Consider the following 21,074-nt stretch of genomic DNA (forward strand, 5'->3'; position numbering starts at 1 on the left):
GGAGGGAAGAAAGATCCAGTAAATAAAATCACACCACATGAAACCATCCTTTTTGTGTCCTGTAGCTCTGCATTTTATCTGAGAGAAAATCACAGTGTTTTTAGTTTTGTGGGACGAACTCCTTAATCCAGGGGAATAGCCTGTGCCTGCCCCAGGTACCGCGCTGAGGGCTGGCCGGGATGTGGGGACGTGGTCTGTGCGAGCCCTAGCCTGGGTGCAGCACCACAACAGCCACAGCATTTACATTTTTTGTTTAAGAGCAGATTATAAATGCTTTCAAAGCACAACTGTTCTCTAATGGAAAACATTTTGGGGAAGTTCAGAAAGTTAAATGCAGGAAGAGTGGACGGTGACAACTGGGCTGCTGGCTCAGTCATCTGTGTTTCTGAATCGCCTTTAATGGGTGTTTAAATATGTGTGTGACTGTGGACTTGCCCTGTTTGTAACATCTTGATGTCCATCTGTGATGTCCAGCCTGATGCCCCGGTCACCCAGTGCAATTTTATAAGGTACCGGGTGCTTATGTCGAGCTGTCATTTGCAGAAAAAGGGATTTTTTTTAAATTTTTTGTTGTTGTTTTTTAATCTCCAGTATGATGTAGACCAGATTCTCGTAAGCATGTACACGCATGCAGCGGCTTCATTGGAAATATTCATGTGCTTAAATCTGTGCATACTAAAACTCCCAGCTGGAGGAGATCCCAGGACTCTTACCTGCAAAAAAGAAAGGGGAACTGTAAATACGGACTTCCGCGTGTGTTTTGGTGTGTTTGCAGTTATCAGCGCACAGGTGGGAGCGCTTTCAGGTCAGAAGTTTTGAAAATTTCTGCCTTTAGTGCTTACTTCAGACAGTTGGAAGGTTTAATGATTTGGTTCCCTTCCACATCGGCCGCAGAAGTAACCATTAACCATTTGAGAAATGCTGGCGATGGTCTGCAGTGATGCCTTGTGCAGTTAATAAAAGCCCTCAATGGCAGAGGCAAATGGCAGCAGGCATTACAGGGGCTACCTGTTGTGGAGGGAGTTTTGCTTCTGTACGATCGGGTCAGTGGGAATTTGACCCTTTAGCTCCATGTCAGCCGGCACGGGCTCCCCAGGCTCAGTCCTGCTGTCTGTGCTCCCCTGGGGCACGATCCTGAAAAAGCCCTGCCTCTGTGTGCTGATGCCAGCAGATCCCATTAACGAGAGCTGGAGGACTGCTGAGCCCTGCTCGGTAATGGTAGGCATCTTTTTTCCTTTTCCTAGACAAACGAGGCATTCTAGTAGTAATGTAAAGATCAGTTTCTACAGATGATCCGTGAGATAAATTCCTGAGTTACTTTTATTCTTTCTGATAGCTCTGAGAAAGCAACCATGGCATTGTTCAGCTTTATTTTTAAAACAGAGCTAACAGTGGTACCCCTGCAACAACTGCAGATCCCAGGCTTTGCCCACTCCTCTTTGTGTTTAAGCGAAGCAGCGTACACCCCAAGGGAAGCTTTAAAGATTTATTCCGGTGCTGATGCCACAACGGAGATGTCCTTCGGTCTGATGACGCCCATTTGCTAATAAGTAGGGAGTAATTGGTTTTCTGAGTAGCTCCTTTCCACTTGTGGTAGAGACACATTTTTTTTTTTAAAATATTGTTGTGTCAGAGTCCGAAGTCTGGTTCATAACCATATTTACTTTGAGATACTGATTACTACAGCTAATGACTGCTTTATTAGAATAGGAATACCTTTGGCTTGGCTTGTGGCTCTCAACTAACAAGCTGATCTTTCACTGCTACTGGCAGCCACGTACTGAAATGCCTCTTGTAATTTTTAGTTAGGATAGTCATATTTGCATAAATGCGTTCTATTTTTTAAGACTGCATTTTATACCTATCTTGTTTATCAGCTCCAGTGAGCGCAGAGTCTTTTCAGACACTCTTTTTTTCTTGGTGAGACTGGGCATCGGGAGATAACGGTGTCTCAAACTGGCGGATGCTTTATCCTGGAGCTCGTGATGGTGTGCACAAACCATCATTTTTTCCTTGCAATAATTATGGTGTTAAGAGGCATTTGTGTTGTGCGCTCTCTTTCAGCTTGCACCATGTTTGGTTCCTGTTATGCAAATACCGCTTTAAACTTAGAAATGCCAATTTGCATTAATATTTTGGTTTCATATAGCTAGCTATTGCATTGCAAAAACAAGTGCATTTTAATGAGCATTTGGCAGAATGTTAAAAAAAGATATGGTACTCATTAAATTCTATTCTATGAAATGCAGTAGTTTGTTGCCAAAAATCATTAGGATAAAATACAATGCAAGTTAAGGCTACAAGTATAGCCCTCATCAAAGAGTGCTGCGACACCATGGAGCTGCAAAGCTGTGGCGTTGTGTACTGCATCATGCAAACTTCTCTCCCTAACTGCGGAACGGGAATACTGTGAACGTTCGGTGTTTCTCGAAACCGACTTGCCTGTCCCTGTGCCATCTCTCAGCGTTTCCGTGTCTAACCCTCCTGCTCTAAGCAAGCTCATGTTGGCATCTGTTTGGTTCCTTTAATTTATCTAATCCTGCAGACTTTTAAAAGACATAAACACTAAATTGAAAAACAATATTTCATTCCTTAATGCATTTCAGAGCCTAATTCTGCAGCCGGCTTTTCATTAGGCCTAGGTTTCCTTTGGCATCCTTGCACCAGAGTCACGCGCGAATCGAGGGCTTTGTCACGTTGAGGAAGGACCGCAGCATCCCCGCAGGTCAGCGGAGCCGCTCGGGAGACTCTTCTGGTCGTGGGGGACCTTTTTAAGGAGTTTGCTGTAGTTGGTCAAAATCAAGTCTGTCTGCGTGCATACACACGTATGTGTCTGTTGCTGTCGCCCTGCGCTGGTGCGGCTCTCCCTCTCCCCAGCACGCGGTGCCAAGCAGCTGGGAGCTCTCTGGATTTTCTGCCCCCTGGTCGCTTATTCCTCTCTGTACGAAAATGCCTCTGCCGGGGAGACGGCTTCACCCCGCGGAGGAACGCAAGCTGGGAAAGCTCGCCCTCCTCCGACACTTTTTTTTCTCTTTAAAAAATTTTTTGGCTTATTAATATTGGAAATGCTTCCAAGGCTGATACTTGAGAAGCTGCTTTTCTGTAAGCTGGCTAAAGGAGGTCTAGGACAGGGTTAAATGAATTCTTTTCTTCATTACTCAGAAGTGATATAGACTTTTCTTTGACTAATGTAGCTTAATTAGTGGTCAATTAAAACTGAACATTGTTGAATTGAAGTTCTTTGATCAAAATCCTTGGCATGGTCTCCCTTTCTTTAACTAGCCACCATCTTGAATGCATTTGGAATCAGTAGTGTAAACAAGTTTAAAACTGGTTCTTTTATAAGAAGTCAGCAGGCTTGTATAGCTGTGGTTTCTTTCTTTTCCTTTTTTTTTTTTTTTTTTAACTTTTGTAGGCGGCAATTCAAAGCAGTGTTAAATGAAAACAGTGCTACACCCTGAAAAGTGCATTTTTCAAAAAAAAAAAAGTTGCATTAATTAATCAGGATTCAGTGGTTCCTCCTGGTTCCATTTCTTGTCATAATCTGTATTTTCTCTCTGGTGAATAATTTCATTATTATCTGAAATATATCTTGTTTCATAATTGGGCAGCAGTTGTTCAGAGTGTGTTCAGGGACTCCACAGTTGACAAGCGAGTGAAAACAAAATTGGCAGAGAGAGGAACATGTTTTAAAACCAGTGCGGGGCCTTAGATTTAATTAGAGAAGTGCAGCTTTAACTTCTGGTGATGCTGAATAGCAATAACTTGAGAAAAGACTTGATGCATCATTGGTGAATTTTGCTTGAGGGGTTATTTTAAGGATTGCATCTTAGAAGGTTTCTGGTAAATGAACGTTACGCTCAAGGGCACAGTTCAGACAATGGTCATAACGTGTCCTCTAAAAATATTTTGGGTTAGATTTCTATTGTTTGCCAAATAGTTCAGTCATTTCAGCAGTAGGCTTGAACCAAAGATAAAGATGAAGATGCTCAGTCATTACTAAAAGCTCTGTGAAAAGTCATTGTTAAACGTCCAGCTTTGTTAAAAGCTAAATCAAGCTAGAACACGGCTATCGGTGCTGATAGTGAATAAAGTAGATTTTAAAACAACGTTGAGTTTTTGATCGGCAGAGTTCTCTTTATAATGCGGATGAAGCAGGCTGAGATTTTCAAAATACATGTATTTATCATTAGCTTTCCTTTAAATGCAGTTATTTAAGCTACAGTGTTCATATTTTTGTAATACCTTATTAATATTATTTAGCAGCTAAACTCTGAAAGAAAACTGTTTTGGGGTTTTTTTGGGGGGTTGTTTTGTTGGGTTTTTTTCTTTTTTTAAGTTTTTCAGTTGTTGGGTAGGTTTCCTATCCGTGTCCTTGCTGGTTCCATCCGCGTTCTCTCGGGCTGCCCCGGGCTGTCCAAGTCAACTGGAGCCCATCGGTTTGAATCGCAGCCCCAGATTTTGGTGTGTTTGAGTATGTGACACTATTCACGCTTGTAAGGCTCGATTCTCAAGCCTGTGCCTGGGCTGTTTTGTGTGCCTAATTTGTGTGCACAATTACGGTGATTGCATAGCCCGGCTGTGTACAAAGGATTACGGAGCAGCGGCGCGGCGGAGTCGCGGGCACAAGTGCTTCATTTACATGCAGTCATGGTAATGGGGAAAACACAACTCGGAGCGTGTTTGAAAATCAGACCCCGAGAGTACCCTTCATTCAGAGTGCTTTTTAAACACTAGCAAACTAAACTTCTCAAATACAGCTGTGTGCAGCTCGGGCTGTGAACCGGTGGAGCTTTACAGCAGTATTTTTTTTTTTTCTTTCCCTGATTTGAATCCGCCCATCTTCGCATGACAAAGTTTGAGTTTGAGTCAGACTCGGCCGAGCCCAAATCTGCATGTCAGCCTTCTGAATTTCCCATGTTCTCATTTAAACTGTGCAGATTCACACAGTCCTGATACTCTCGATATTAATCAAGTTTGCTCAAAACCGCTCCCCCTCCCCAGCACGAGGTGCGCTGCGTAGGCAAGCGCTGCCCAGGCAGCAGAGAGCTTGCAGGCTGCTTTTCAAGTGCGATTCATCCCCAAGAAATGAGGTTCCAGGGGTTCGAACTTCTGACGCGTTTATTTAAGCATAGTACGGCTGCATGGACTTGGGCAGAGCGCAAATCTCTGTAGCCCGGTCTGGTGCTCACTTGCAGCTGAGCGGGAGCTGGCCTCCAAACATCCCCTTCCCACTCTCTCCTCCAGCCTAATGCATTTACCTCCTCTTTTCCATCAAAATATTTCATAACGTAAATCTCCCGCTGGAAATCATAATAAAGAAGTTTAAACAAATGACTTGCATATTTCCTAACTGCTTCTGCCTTGCTCTGGGCTTTAATTGTAGGAGGGACTAGGAGGAAATTGCTCTGCGGCGATGACATGAACAGATTTTTTTCTTTCTTTGAATGATGGCATTTTCAACTTTCAATCCCTTTCATCAGAAACTGGGCGAAAATCATAGTCCTAAACAATAATGAAAATAAAATTTCCATCTCTTGACAGAGAAGAGAAATTGTTTATAGTAAATGTGCCTTTCAGCCTTCCCTCGCGCCTTCTCCCAAAAGGGCTGATTAGGATGTAATAATTGGGGATGATAGCAGGAGGAAGACGACAATTCCATTTAATTAAAGATAATTTATTTTACTTTAACTTGGTGATGTCCCACATGGATAAGAGTAGATTTAGCAGATAGATTTATTAATGGGTACTGACATCTCTGCTGACATAAAAAGCAAACATTTTCTTTCCTCATTGTTTTTATTGTGTCTCGGCACCTGAAGCCGCTGTCACCCCACTTCCCGCCATTCCCGGAGATGAAGACACTTCCGCAGAGGGCACAGCTCCTCGTTCGTTACCCGAGATGGGTCTGAGGCACTGGGTTTGGATCAGGACCCACCTCTTCCTAAAAATCAAACCGCAGGAAGGCGGAATCCGGTCTGGGCTCCTTTCTGCTCGTCACTGAAACCTTCATTTCCACTTGAGTTGGTTGAGCATCCAGTTATCCTGGAGTTTCCCGGTTCACGCAGAGTACTGGGCGAAATCCCGGCTTCTTGGGGGGGCGTGCAGGGGTGCATCCACCTCTCTGCTGCCACTGGTGCAGGGATGGGCTGGAGCACAGGGCACCTGATGGTAGGCTTGGCGTCCTAGCCGGTAGTAGAGGAGTTTATAGCCGATTTCCTGGGGATGCTCCATCAGCCTTAGTCCTAAACGGGGGTATTTCCATCCCTGGCGCTCTCCGGTGAAGCACGGTTTCCTTTGGGTTGTCCCAGTCCCTCCCAGTGCGCCCAGCTCAGCCTGCACCCGCTTTGGTCCCCTCTTTCCCCGCTGATGAACATCACAGCCCCGCGATCAGCAGAGCTGATTGACACCCACCGTGAGGGTGCACCACCGGGTGTACAACCCGCCGCTGTCAGGAGCTTGTGTCGGGACTTCAGGCAAACAGATAAGGTCTAATTAATGACTGTATATGCTTTAAATTATTTGATCACACTGTGCTAGGTAGATAATGACCAGAAACGCTGGAAGATTGCAAAATTAAGGCTCTTTTCTTGCGGAGAGATTTGAGAGGAAAATATGGGCAGATGTCTGATGCATTCACTGTCTCTGCATGTATTTGTAAACAGAGCATAGAAAATGAAAAACCCCCAATACAAAATGGTTCTCAATAAAAAACGAAGTTAGAAAGCAGATCCCAAAAGAAGGAAAATGCATGAAATAGTCCTTCTCCTTTTCTCTGTCTCTTCTGGGAACTCCTTTACTAAAAAAATAAAAGCTTAAAAACATGCTATCTTATGTGAAATGTGAATTAGAATTCACGTATGGAAACTGTCCCTGGAACTCAGCCAAGTGGCACCTTTGTTCTTTTCATTGTCACTTATTTCCATTTTCCCACTATTTTTCCTCTGCTCCCTCTTTATTGCTTTTTGGAGGTCTGGTTCTGCCTTGCTGAGCATCTGCAACTGTTGAAATCCTGGTAACTGCAGGATTTAATTTTGTCCCATCTCCCCGGTCACACCCCTGGCTCTTTGTCCTTTCTGCCTACCCATTCCCTCTCGATTTTGCTCTTTTGCTTCTCCTGGACATGTCTCCTGCTCATCTCCGTTGCCCTCTGCATCCTCGGGGTCCTTCCCTGAGCCCTGCCGCAGCGAGGCCGATCTAGCCAGTGCTCGCCGTGAGGGTTGCGTGTTCACTTAAATCAGGTAAGTTAGCCAACCCTTTCCCTCCACTCTTGAGTCGCCAGCTCCTCATCGGCTTTCATGGAGTCAGCGTCTCCAAAACCTATAGTTTTCTCGTTTCTCCACAGCCTCTGTTGCATCTTCTGTGCTGGCATGTCTTTCCGTCCCTTCACCCATGCATTCTCCGAATGCCGGCAGGGCTGGTGACAGCAGGCTCGTGTCTCGGAGGAGCACGACCAGAGTCATGCTCAAGCCTGGAGTGCTGTCAGGGCAGGTCTCTGGTTCTTAAAGCCTCCCCTGCTCCAGTCCCTGTGACCTGGCGGAGGCTGATCCTCCCGTGCTCACATCCGTGTGACCTGGTGGCTAAAAAAAGAAAAAAAAAGCCCCAGATGGCAAAGCCATGCCCAGCTGCATGTCACTCAGCTGTGCCGAAGGTTTTGTGTCTGACACTGCTCTTTGATTCTGCCCGTCTTGGCTGGTCTCACCGCTGGTGGTGCCAGGCATCCCCCTTTGCTTTGTCCCTTCTGTAATACACTCTTAAAAACATCGAGGTCTTTCTGCTGTGCCCATCGCTATGGCCCATTGCTACTTAGTTATTAAATCTCCCTCTCTATGGATTTTTCTCTTACTTTTCTTTCTGCTTTGCTTTCCTCTCTTTGTTCCTCGTCCCTGGGGCTTCATCTTGCTGTAGGTGGCCATCTCCCAGTCTCTCCTTAGCCACTCTGTGGTGTTCTCCTTTTCTTGCTCCTCTCGCTCTTCCTTTTCTTTCCCTAATGCCTATTGGAAACGGTTGTGCTTTGGTGGGATGGTTTGGTGAGCTCTGCCTCCTGGTTGTCCGGGATCCCAGAAGAACCATGTCATGTTAGAGCAGAATTCACCTGCGGTTCCTGGCCCAGCTGCGGGTGCTGGCGTTTGCTCTTGCACTGCTTTGGTAACGATCTGGGAGAGCTGCGTGATAAAGACAAATGGCAGAAAGGAATCAGAGTCTGAATAGAAAATCTCCGGGTCTATTTATGTTATTGTTGCTTTTTTAGAGTGTGTATTACTGCACAGGGATGACATCATGTTGTAATTTTTTTTTTCTCTAATTTAGTTGACCCCTTTTTAACTTTGGGCGTTCACGAGATGCAGTATTCAGCAGTCCCATCTGGAAGACATTTTAACTGAACAGGATCTGCAGACTTAGAGGATCATATAGGGTGGGATAAGGAAAAAAAGTCAGGCAGCTAATGTTTAGGGTATGCTGAGCGTAGGGCAGCTCTTTGTGTGAGCAGTGATTCCTGGTGGGAGCGGAACAACCAGTGCGCAGCAAATAGGTGGTTTGGTCCAGATTTCAGCGTTTCACCTCAAAACGAGCTGTGGTTTGTAAAGCTGGCACTTTGTAGTGGCTTTTGAGTCGACGTCAGTCTTTGCAAGTTCCTACTCAATGGCATTTGTGCGAGTGAGAGGAAACCCAGGGCCCGGCGGGGCAGCGGCGTGCTCGGTCGGTGGCTGTGCTGCAGCGGGAGGGAACCGAGACGTCTCGCATACGCTGGGCCAGTTCCACACGAAACCCGCGCTTGTGGGAGCCCGGTGCAGGGAGCACATCCATGCCAACGCCCCTGGTGCAAAGCCTTCACTGAGAGGCATGGGGTTGCAGTCAATGAGCCGCCCTCAGCAAGGGCCTGATAAATTTTTTTAATAAACGTGAGCAGCAGGAGAGACAATCATGGGACTAAACCTGCTGCAAAACCTGCAGCCCGGAGTCGGGGTTTTCGGTGCACGGCACACAGTGCGTGCTGGAGAACCGGCGTCAATTAAAGGACGCGGCACAAGATGCGATGCAGAGGCGATGGAGGAATATGTGTGTGTGTGACCAGTCTCACACCTGCGCTCACTTTCGGCAGCACCAACCAACCTTTGTCATTAACCCCGGACAGCCCCCTGCCCCTCCGCGGGCCCCGCCGCCGTGGCTGCGGCGCTGGGGGCGGCGTGCCGTACAGGTGGTTACCCTGGCTATGTACACTTGTTTTTCACGGTGCACCGTGCACTTAACGGCTCAGCGGGACCTGCAATTTCATACCTCTCACGGGGCCGGGGGGTGGTTTGCATGTGCTTTTCTGCGTTGGGGCTCATATGGTCTCAATTACCATTTGATGGCAACGCCAGGCCCGAGGCCTTTCGCGTGTTTGTCCTGTGAGAAAGATCTGGAAGAGCCGACATCTGGTTTTGATTGCTGCAATTGCAGGTTGATAGAATAAATGCAGGGTGAGGTGGGTGGGTTTTCCTTCCGGCCCCTTCCAGGCCGGGCTGGTAATGTGCTTCACTGGCGGGGCTGCTCTTTTCATCAGCGCCCGCCGCCCCCGCGCCCCGCTCCTCTTCCTTTCCCCCCACTCACCCGCAGCAACATGTGGCCGAAATTAGGGACCTGCGGTTTGAAAAGTGCCCTTCTGCTGGAAACCTGGAACAGGTCAGCCCACAGAAAGGGGGGTCTGCTGCTCACGCGTATGAAAGTGCAGAATTTTTTATTTTATTTATTTATTTTTTTTAAACTAAAAGCTGGGGAAATTCATCCCTAGCCTGGCAGAGCAGTCGCTGGTCTGATGGCAGAGCTGCGAGGAGTGAGGACAGCAGCTGAGTGTGTCCCTCAAGTGGTTGTAAAGGAGGGAATAGTGATTTTTTTTTTTTTTAATGTTTTTAGTGTTGCTGGTGCGAGCGTTCCCCTCTGCGTGCTCTGGCTGGGGACCCTGCTGCTGCCCAGGGCAGCGCCGTCCTCGGCACACACCTGTCTGCCAGGGTTTCACGTTCAGCCCGGTGCGGGTGGGGAGTTCGCGGGCTGCAGAGGCACCGAGCAGCCTCGCCTGGGGAGGCGGCTGTGGGCAGCCCTGGTCGTAGGAGTGTGAAACGGGTTGTGACCAAGAAAGTTGTAATACCTGAGAGCGCAAATGGCAGCGGTCGGTCCTTGGCTCGCGTGTGTTCAGTCCGGTTAGCGGAAGCCAACCGGTACCACCAAGGAGGAGGTTGGTGGGAAGAGGCAGCGTCGCGTGGACGGTGCAGCAGGCTCAGAGAGACTCCTGCAACGAGCGCTGTCTGCTTGGCCAGGTACTCGCTTAAAAGAGTTTTTCCCTCTGTGCAAAGCTGACATCTGCTAATGCAGAGCAGCTTGTTCCAGCGAGCAGGTTTATTCCTTCTGACAGCTCTGATAGCCAGTACGCTTTGCCATTTGGTAATGCACTTATAATTTAATAGATGTTCTCTTTGAGATCTTAATTTTAAAGGAGTTTCACCATGTATTTTAAAGTCTCTGGACTGCTGATTGATGGGTTTATTCTCTTCACAAATGTTTCCTTATAGCGGGTACCTCTTTAAGTGGATTGCTCCGTGTACGGAAATACGCTGCTCTCAATCACGATTGTGTTTTACAGCCTGTGTTTTACGTTTGTGCCGTGCGTGTCAGGCAACAGATTTTTCCTAATTGCACCTTGGGTGTGAAGGCCGGGATGGGGCTGCCCGAGCCCCGTTGCGCCGACGCGGCCATCGCACCGGAGGGATGCCCTCTCGTCCAGCCTGCCTCGCGCAGAGCATCTCGAGAGCAGGAAATGGAGACGCATTTCGATTTTGAGGGGAAATTTAAATCTTCTGGCAACGGTATAGCCAGTGCCCGAGAGTGGAGGAGAGGCGGAGGGAGTTGAGGAGAAGAGCCAAGACGGAAGGGGAAAAGGCAATCTCTCGCATCTCCTTGCTCGGGCTGGGTTTCCAAACACCTGCAGCCAGCTGCCCCCAGCCAGCCTGATGGAGAGCGGCTGCGGTGGGTCGGGGGGACAGCGAGCCCCGCAGTGCCTCGATGCTGGGGGCATCTCCTGGCACTTGGCAAGTACACACATCCCCGCTGGCGATGTCTGCGAGGGGCAGCCGCATCCCTGACCCGTGGAGCTGGGGTTTCTCCCCCCCAGCCCCTGCCAGCACCAACCAGTACACCTCTGGTTCATTCAATAGCTAATATTATGACATTAATAGGCGTTTCCAAGGCCATTTATCCTTTATTTGACAGATGCCGGATCCCCAAGGCTTGAGCATGGCGCTGTGGGCAGAGAGCAAGTGCGTGGTCCATCCAGCCCGCGAGCATCCAGGGATGCTCAGCTCGGCTTGGCCGGAGGTGCTGGGGCAGCGCCGGCTGCATCGGCAGCTCTGCTGACCAAGTCTCCCGAACACTGAAAAACGAAAGATGTTGGAAACGTGTTTCCAGGACAGCGAGCTTTCCGGAAGAATTGAAGAAGAAAAGGTGTTTGGAACTTGCAGGCAGGCTCCCAAAAATGGCAACAATGTGATAATTTTTTCATCATGTCATATTACAGAATGGCGTGTTTTTCCCAGATCATTATTCATCATCTCTTCAAACCTCCCAGCATGAGTCAGAGTGATTTTCTAAATTCAGGCTCTCTTTTAAGAATATTAACATCTTTAAATCTATAATATATTTTCTGTCAAATCAGAAAGTCACTTGTACACATCTGCGGTTTACTCTTTTGCCTTTCTGTAGACAGCATATTACCATTTTTACCAGTGCCGTAAATTTAACCCGTTTTACTTTTGCTATTCTGGATCAAGTTATTGGGTTGTTTTCTTTATCAACACTTACTCGTGATAATTTATGTCTCTGTTTAAATGGGGGTATCGGTGCAATTCCTTCTTTGTAAAACTGTCTGGCAAACATTTTTGGACAGCTCATTAATGTGATTAAATAATACACTTCTTGCTTTTTTTAAACATTGCTTTGTGGAAGAATGACAAAAAGACAGGGGCCAGTCAGAATATTGTTCATCCAGCTAATCGTCTCCTACACTCTCTTTATTGCCTGTTGAAAATACTGCAGTCCCAGTGATACAGAGGGAAACAAATCTGGAGACTTCTGCACATTTTAACATGAGAGGAATTTCCATGTGTGCTCTTAGCTAATGTCGTGATAACACGAGAATCCCACTGTGATAAAAATCTGAAAATAATGAATATTTATGTTGAAAGAGTGACACGTCTTCAGGAAATACACGATTTTTTAAGAAAGCTACCCTATATGTCCTCAAATTCTTCCTATGACTGAGCCTGTCACAGCAAAATTAGTTAACTTGCTTCTGCCCAGTGGCTTTCACTGCGTGAAAACTCAGCTGTAAAACCAGCAGAAGAATAAATCAAGTATCTGTCTTTAGCGAGGAAGAGTTACACCCAGTTACACGACTCTTTGTAAGCTGGCATTTATTTTGGCTATTTTCCCCATCATTTCATGACCGCCAGCCTCCATCCGCCCTCCCCTGCTCCTCCTGGTGCTTTGCTTTCCTTCCCTTCCCGACCTCCAAGCTGACCTGCGTGCCCAGGAGAGCCCCGGCTGGCGTGTGCCAAAGCCTTCATTCAGCATTTTATACAACTGCCGAGAGCAGTAGAAAGCGTCACCAAAAGTGTTTGACCCAGACTGAATTGCCACCTTGTCCTGGCGCGTCTCCTGTCGCTAACAGGGGCGATGGATTGCAGCTGCAGGCAGGTGAGACCCAAAGGCGGCACCCTACCTCCGCACCGGCATCCCCCGCCAGCGCCACGGCTTCAACCGCCAGCCGCCGCCATGGTTTTCTGTGAATTCATTGAAGTGCTGGCTGTACCAGTTTTGGCTCTTTCTGAAGCGCGTTCCTACTGCGCCCTGTCGGCGTGGCGAGCAGCGCCGGCGCGGGGGCAGTTGCAGCTCAGGCACCCGCCTTGGAGACTCTGGCCCCGCAGCTTTACGGTTCAGTTCGACAACAAGCAACGAAGCGAAGCAAACTCATAAATTAGGGAATAAGTGAGCAAGAGGCGTAAAATCCATGCTCGTTTTCTTTACAGTGCGTATGGGGAGCTGTTAGACCTTTATAACTCGCGCTCTGCAGGTACTGCAGAATGCTGAGGTGCAAAGCCAAATTTCCGTCAGCGGGAGGGGGCCCTTTCCGGGTGTAATTTTGGTTGAGCTGGAGTCATGTCTGAAAGCAGTTAGGCTGGACGGCTGCAGGAATATAGAAAAAACCAGGCGTTGGGTCAAGATGGACGTATATCATCGTGAGCAGGAGGGCTGGGCTGCGCAGGGAGCCTGTGTGCGGGGAGAGGGGGCCAAGAAGGGACTGTCCCTGCCCTGGGGCAGGGGAGGGAGAGGTGACAATCGCTCCTAAAATAGCGGGAGTGATCACAGGGGATGCGGGAGGGTTTTTCTTCGTCTCTTTCCAGGCCAGGGCCAGTCTCGTTTTTCCCAGGTAGCCGCTCTTACCGCGCCGTAGTTGGGATGCGCTGGAATCATTGCCTCACTGATGAGGTCACCCGCTAGGTGTTCACCTCTCCCTTGGGAAACCTCCCCGGCAGTCAGGACGCTTTGTGGGATACCTGTCAAACAAGCGCAAGGGAAGAGAGCTGTAACTGCGTCTGACCTTCTCACTGTGCAAGTTAAAAACACATAGTTGTGACTGTTTTTCCTCTGAAGCGCACATCAGACTTTTATGCAAGCCTGGTAACCTCGAGCGCAACAAGTAGGGGACAACTAGGATCTACTGAGACAAGAGCAAGATGTGGTCACCTCTGGGTAGGGGGGCGATTGCTCTCAGAAGTCGGTGGCACGGGCATCCCATGTCCAGCCAGGGCGGTGCTGGAGGGGTGGGGCAGGGTGGGGCAGGTGCCGCCCTTCCCAGGAGACCCGCCCCGCCCCAAACAAGTAGGGGACAACTAGGATCTACTGAGACAAGAGCAAGATGTGGTCACCTCTGGGTAGGGGGGCGATTGCTCTCAGAAGTCGGTGGCACGGGCATCCCATGTCCAGCCAGGGCGGTGCTGGAGGGGTGGGGCAGGGTGGGGCAGGTGCTGCCCTTCCCAGGAGACCCTCCCCGCTCCACGGGTGCAGCCCAGAGAGAAAACCCTGTGCCAGGCGGCGGCGCGCACCAAGCCCCGAGCTGTTAAATATATCATGATATAGCAGAGTAGAGAAATTACTGCACATGAAATACCGTGGCGCAGTGAAGCTGTTCTTTAAAGGCACCCGTTACACCTCTGTAAGACGTGTCAGAGCAGCGCAGCTGCTCTGCGATCAGCGTGCACGCCGCTTTGTTTGAAAGTGCAAGAAGTGCCCGATGCATGTTTTATTAAAGCGCCGGCATAGCCAGCATGCTGCCTTTGATGTCCTTGCTGCTTTCCAACCTGTGTGCTCGCTTCCTCTCTGGGCACTGGGTATGTTCGAGCACCCTTTTTTTTCCCCTACCTGTCCATCTTTAATCTTTCATCCTTAAAGCTGGCATTCAGATACCTTTTTCTGAAAAGCTCTGCAATTTCTGTAGCGTTGTTCTCTGATAACTGCAGAACTTGTATGAAGCATTTTTGAAGCCGGTGCGGGAGCAGCAGTGGGAGAGAGCAGGGCTGGGAAGGGGTGTCTGGGGGAGGCATCCCCTTACCCTCCCGCTGACCAGAGAGGGGAGGTTTGGGCTGACTGATGCCTCCCACAGCTCTCCTTCATCCCATCTCTCAGGATTTTCAAAAAGCCTCTTGCCTGCGTCCGCAACCTCCCCTCCCTTAGCTGAATTACAGCACTCGTCTTTGCAAGATGCAGAGGGGCTGAGGTCAAGAGGGACTTTCCCCCCGGCCCCAGGTTGAAACCATCACCAACGTCCCATGCCAGCTTGCTTTCTGCATCACTCAGCATCCTAAAGGGAGAGCTGATCTGAAAACAGCAATGCTGAAGGTGCTAATATTAGAGGTGACACTTTGGGCTGTCACAGCTCGCAGCTGGTGCCTGCCCTTACCGATGGGTGCAGGGACCGATCCTGGGGTGGCGGGACCCTCCAGTCCCTTGCTGTCGTGGCGGAGGCTGGGATGGCGGTGCCCACCGAGAGCACATGGCAGCCCTGCTCCAAAATCGGAGCCCGGCAGGGCATAGCATGCCCAAGAGCCGGGTGCCCCTGTCTGGCCAGGGTCAGCCCTGCCCGCCCTCGTGCAGGCAGGCAGCAGGGTTTGGCTATTACTTGTTATGTATTTGCACCTTTGATGCAGTTAAATGCTGACACACGAGTAGAACGTTCACTCCTATGATTCCAGTGTCATGGCAGTTGGCAGTGATTGCATCCCACCCGGTGTCTCCCGCTCAGCGGCGCAGGCTGTTGGCTTCACTGTGGGTTGGTTTGGCCAGTTGGGTGAAGAGCTACATCGCCTCTTGTTTTACCCATCCAAATAGTCCTCAAGCTTTCCTGGGGCTCGCTCCTGGCGCACCACAGGCGGTGGGGCATTTCTCCTTCTCCTGGGTGCCCAATGCTGAGCACCCCAAACCCATGTCGGCCTCGACTGAGGCATAAGGCACTGTATTAAGAAAAAAGACTTTGCTTTGATTTGTAACGTTGGCCCTGTCTGCACGGGTGACATTTAGGTTCATGAAGCCAGGGGAGCTGCCGTGCCACCCGGGGAGGCAATGCCGGGATGCCTGGCTCCATCCCACCACCCTGCTCCTCACTCGGGCGCCGGGAGCCCCGAGGCGTGCGGGAAAGTTACTCAGCATCCCGCAGCCCTCGGCCTTTTGCTCCCTGGTTTTTGGTTTTGGGTGGTTTGTGTTTTATTTTTTTTTTTTTTAATGAGACCTTTGCTCCCCTTGCCCTGGCTGGGGGATGCCGGCGGAGGAGGGCCGGGCGCTCTTCCCAGCCCCGCCGGCGGCCGTGCTTCGCTGGTGGATTTCTCTTGCCTTTCGCTGTGACCTGCGAACGTCGGAGCAGGCGCTCTGCCAATTTTGTGATCTGCTGCCTGCTTCAAAATGGAGGCAGGAAGGTATCCATTTTCATCAAGGAGATGACAGTGCTTCAGTCTTCCTGACCATCTGGAGAGAGGCACCTCCAGCGCAGAAACAAAGCGCGGAGGAATATAGAGAGCATATAGGCAGGGGAAATAAATGGCACTGTAAACAACAAATTACGCTTATCAGCCCGGACTGGTTTTGGGGGATTTTTTTGGTTTTGTTTTGTTTTTAAATGCTGTCCTGGTTGAGCTAAACTAAAGCAAGAAATACAACAGATATTTTCTAAAAGGCAAGTTGCAGAAAGCTCTGGTGTATTAGTAAACAAATATAAGTAAATGAGTGTTTTGGCACACGTACTAAGCTTATTGCACAGACAAATATAATAAGTCCTAAGAAAGGAGGAGGTTTTTCCCCTGATGTGTACATATGCTGTGTTGGTGGTCTTGTTTAGATCCAGGTTTTTAATCGTCCTTTCAAGCTTCTCTGGAAAAAGCTTGATCCATGGGAATTTAATATCCCAAGATATGTTTGTAATTTTCAGCGTTCTTGATAATGCTATTTTTCTAGATTTCATTTTTTTTTAGTTTGGGAAATAAAGGGTTTTTTACTTCCTTGCAGTGCTGTCAGTTTTGTTCTTAAGTGGGTAAAGTGTGTATGCTTTCATACGAAAAAATCAGCATTGTTTCAAGTTCCTGTTTATTTTAAGCTCCGTAATGCTCTAGGAGGAACATATGTACATCTGTTTGTTCATTTTATTTACAGAAATACATAGTTTGACAAATACCTTGCAAATATCCTTGTTTAAAGCTGGAAAATGTCAGGCTGGAGTTTCTTTTGAAGCTTAAAATTTATTTTCCAGTCACACGTATACTGAGGTTTTTGTGTTCTGAGAGAAGAATTATGTGGTGTTGTGAACTGATTTATACTGAGCAAGGTAAAAACTCAATATTTCTTTCCTGCTTCCTGCTAAAGGCATACTAAATTAGTCTTTTTTCCTTAGGTTTATGCCCCGTCAGCAAGCACTGCCGACTACAATAGGGATTCACCAGGTTATCCATCCTCAAAACCAGCAGCCAGCACTTTTCCTAGCTCCTTCTTCATGCAAGGTAAGACGCTGCTTTCAAAAGGAAATCTGTTTTGCATACATTTTCTGTGTTTGTATTTTGGTTTATATGTAGTCAAGACGCGCTGGAATATCATCTTGTGGTCTGTAACATTACCATTAAAATGAAGACCTGTACGTCTTCGTTTGACCATTATGCCTCTGAACATCTTGTTTTGATCCTGCAGTGAAGCAGCATAACGAATAACTTGCCAGCCTCTTATCACTTGAGGCTCTTGAAGCATTTTTTTTCCAGCATGTGCCTGTGCACGTATATTATGCATATATTAAATGCACACAAATTTGTGCATGTACTTTGTGCATTGTTGTTTTACGTTAATGAGAAAGTTTTTGTCTTACGTGAAGTATACGGTGCTACAAGTATGTCTATTTGCGTGCATGTGGAGTTAGAGCAACCTTTTTAAAATGAAGCCATTTCTCTCGTTTGAGGATGGGTTAATAGTTTTCATGTATTCATTGCTACCATGTTGTATTTCTCACAGTGATTACGTGCAAGTATAATGAAATTCGGTATAACTTAGTAAATAAGATTCCTAGAGTTTGGAAAGATCCACACACAATTAGGGTGCTCATCTTTTGCCACATTTAGGATAAAATAATTGGGTTTTAAACACTTCTACATATACTCTGCTTTAGGCTAAGTAAAGGGTAAGTAAACCTGTTTAATTCAGCGGGACTGCTAGGCTAAAGTATTTGCAGGGCAAGGGATTGGCTTTTATTCTATGCACATATATATACGCTTTCCAATTCCCACCCTTAGGGAAAAAAGAAAACAACCCACTTTTGTGTCCCCACCACCTGAAGGTCATGGGCACTGCTCAGCGTCCCCGGGGATGGCTCAGCTCCCTGTCGTGGGGTGACCGGGCCGTCTCCTGCGGAGCTCCGCCACGTCTCCGGCTCTTCGTTCGAGGATGCTCGTGTCTGGGTTTCCGTTAGGCAGCTGCCGCGGGAGGACGAGCTGGCTGCCTGCGAAGGAGCGGCAGCGGGCAGGACCGGCAGGGATGCGGGCAGGAAGGACCACTGCACCCTCCCGCCCCGGGTCCGGGGCTCGAGCGCTGCAAGGAGGGGTTCTGCTGGTCCTCCGCCAGCTCTGGTGGGTCCTCGTGGGAGGGAAGAGGACATCGTTTAAAGCACTGACCCCGTTGGTTGCCTCCTGCGGTGGGGGATCTGCATCTGGGCCATTTCCTGAGCGGTGGGAAGTATAGACCATGACTGAAAAGAAAACGGTGCTCTTGGCTTAAAACGTGAATAAATACCGCCCAAAGAGCAACCTGCTATGAAACTCCTATAGAGCTATAAAGCCGGGGATTAATAGGCTTCTAATGAAATCAAACATTTACCCTTTGTAGTGCTTAGCCATTCTGCGTTTTTAAATGTTATCTTCTCGCAGATTCATATTGAAGACATAAATCTGAGTTAAATGACTGTTCAAACAGCCATGGGAAGGTGATGCTGGAAGTGCTGCTGCTGCCAGGGTGTTTGAAGTGTATAAATAAGGCAGGGCTGTAGGTGAGACATAATAATTTTCTATTAGACCAACTCCTGTAGTTTGGAAAAGCCAACAACTTTTCCAGCCCACGTGCCCGTCTTTCAGGTCTGCTGATCATTATGGAAAAGTTACCTTCTTTTTCTTTTTTTTGTTAACGCATTGGCATTCTCCCAGTAGAAAATACATTTCACTGCATTATTATAATTCCATTTCAGCATGTCTAGTTAAATGCAAAATACGCAACCAACTATTTTACTTGTTAAAACTTGGGGAGCCCTTTTTATACTCTTCAGTGCGCATTGTACCTCAGCGGTGAACTGGCCTGAAGGATGAACGCTGTGCTTAGGAGATGCAGAGACGCAAGCTGTCAAACCCCTAAAAGGAGAAACCATACAAGTGGTGCTACTGTCTTTTTAAAGAAACAAACAAAAAGCAACAACAAAACAACACGGAAAACTTTCTGGATGTGGAAACATTCAAAGTTCAGGAATTCTCTGATCATTTACCAAGTTGAGGCTTCCCCAAAGCTCGTTAGCCCATCCTCGTTCTGTAGGCTTCAGTGTATTTTTGTTTCAGTGTTCAGACTTTTGTCTCTGATGAAATTTGTTATAACGGAGTTTATGTGCTTGAGTTTATGGTACCTGAGCAGGCATAAAGCAGCAGGAAACTTTCAAGCCTAAGTGATGTGACTGTAATGAAGCATTGCAGGATGACACGAGCATTCACCGTTGCTCAGTTCAGCTTCATTTTTATTAAAGTACGTGGCTTTATGCTAAAGCGGCATAGCGCTGTAGCCCCGTTGGGGTCATCAGGATGGAGTCCGCAGAGGCACAAAGCCGGCGGTTCTGCAGGGTCTGGTGCCGGCGGCCAGCGGTGTTCCCCTCCTGTGTTACAGATGGCCATCACAGCAGCGACCCGTGGAGCTCCTCCAGCGGGATGAACCAGCCCGGGTACGGGGGCATGCTGGGCAACTCTTCTCACATCCCCCAGTCCAGCAGCTACTGCAGCCTGCACCCGCACGACCGCTTGGGGGGGGTGTGCACGGCGGGAGGGGCACGGCTTGCGCTGGGCAGCGGTCGGCACATCGCACCTACCCGCTCACGGCATGGACACGTCTTCACGTTTGCGCCGCTAAAACGTTCTCCGCGCACCGTTGCGTGTTCCCAACTCTGCAAAAATGAGTTTGAGAAATCTCGGCAGCCTTTGCCTCAGGGGTTTTAGTCGGGCTCTGCTGGGGGAAGGAAGGTTTCAAGCTTGAAGGGTAGCACGGGCTGGGAAAGTCTCGGGAGTGGAGGTGGCTGCCTCTGCCTTTGGAAGGGTGGTGATGAGGTCCTGCCACAGCTTCACCCTGTGTGCAGTACGTGTTTCCACTGAAGGTCACCACCTCTGTACAGAACCTCTCCTGCTGCAACTGAGAAGCGAAAAGAGGAGAAAAAAATTATCTCGCAGACTGTTCTGTTCCTTCAGCCGAAGTTGCAAGAAGAGGGTTGAGCCCACGTTTGTACCCTCTGCTGGTCTGGTGGCCGCCAGCCTGGCGATGAGCTGCCCACGCCTCTGCTTTTCGGTGTTTATAATTTATGGCGGTCAGTGTCCTTTACTGGTCTGATTCTATAGATAACTACCTAGCATCAATTTTCTGCTTTAAAAAAGGGAGGTTTTTAATTTTCTCCGGTACATCCTGATCTCTCGCAGGAGGAAGTTGCTGGGACCGATTCCATCTATTGTATTGGAATAGAACAAAAGTGGAATTAAATCTGATCTGAGTGCAGCTTAGGAGATATTCTCCTAATATCACGGCTGAATTGATTATGTAGAAGTAACACTGGATTGCATCAATTCAGGTTTTTTTGGTTTTGTTTTGCTTTTAAGTAAGAGGCAAAGAAACAAACAGACAGCTAAACTGAAGTAGTTTTTCTCAAAATGTGTACAGCATTACAAGTAATGTTCTTCTATTCTGTACCTCTGCTTTTCATTCTTGGAAGACCGTTAAAAAGGAGGAGTAATGAGGAGTACTGGTTTTAAGGGAGGAAGGAGTCCGTTGCTGTAAAGTCTTGCAGAACCATCTATTGGGGAGTAAGAAGAATTAAACTCACTCTTGCAAACTGAAAATTAATTTGCAAAACAAATCTTTGAAGTCTCACATTTAATGAGGTTAGCACACTGCTATGGAAAATTAATAGGAAGTCAAAAGCAAAAGAAATTGCCTCAAAAACTGCTTAATCATGTCCTTATAAAAGGCATAATTAAGGCACTAAGCAAACTTAACGTTGCTCTGAAGTGACAAGCATATATAATAAAAATTGAGCATAACTTTTAAAACCCAATTTAATCTAATTTGTTACCTGCACTGGTACTCATTCATCAGAATTAGGTGGCTTTTCATGGTACCGGCTCAGGGTAGAGGTAAGACAGCTGAGTGCCTTCATGGGGCAAGTCTGCAAACATTTTTGCATTTAAGTTTATGTCGATTCTGAATTTCTTGGTTTTGTAACA

General features: G+C 47.9%; 1 protein-coding gene across 1 annotated transcript in view; it reads left to right on the plus strand.

The window, feature by feature from the left end:
• TCF4 (transcription factor 4) overlaps positions 1–21,074 on the plus strand; it is a 252,246-nt gene that overhangs the window by 191,912 nt on the left and 39,260 nt on the right. Inside the window, exons 9-10 of the mRNA XM_019470871.1 lie at positions 16,970–17,075; positions 19,477–19,610. Of these exons, the coding sequence (XP_019326416.1) occupies positions 16,970–17,075; positions 19,477–19,610 (240 nt within the window). The remainder of the gene's footprint in view (positions 1–16,969; positions 17,076–19,476; positions 19,611–21,074) is intronic.

Source organism: Aptenodytes forsteri, unplaced genomic scaffold (assembly GCF_000699145.1).
Source record: "Aptenodytes forsteri isolate BGI_AS27 unplaced genomic scaffold, ASM69914v1 Scaffold112, whole genome shotgun sequence".
In the NCBI taxonomy this organism is placed as follows: Eukaryota; Metazoa; Chordata; class Aves; order Sphenisciformes; family Spheniscidae; genus Aptenodytes; species Aptenodytes forsteri.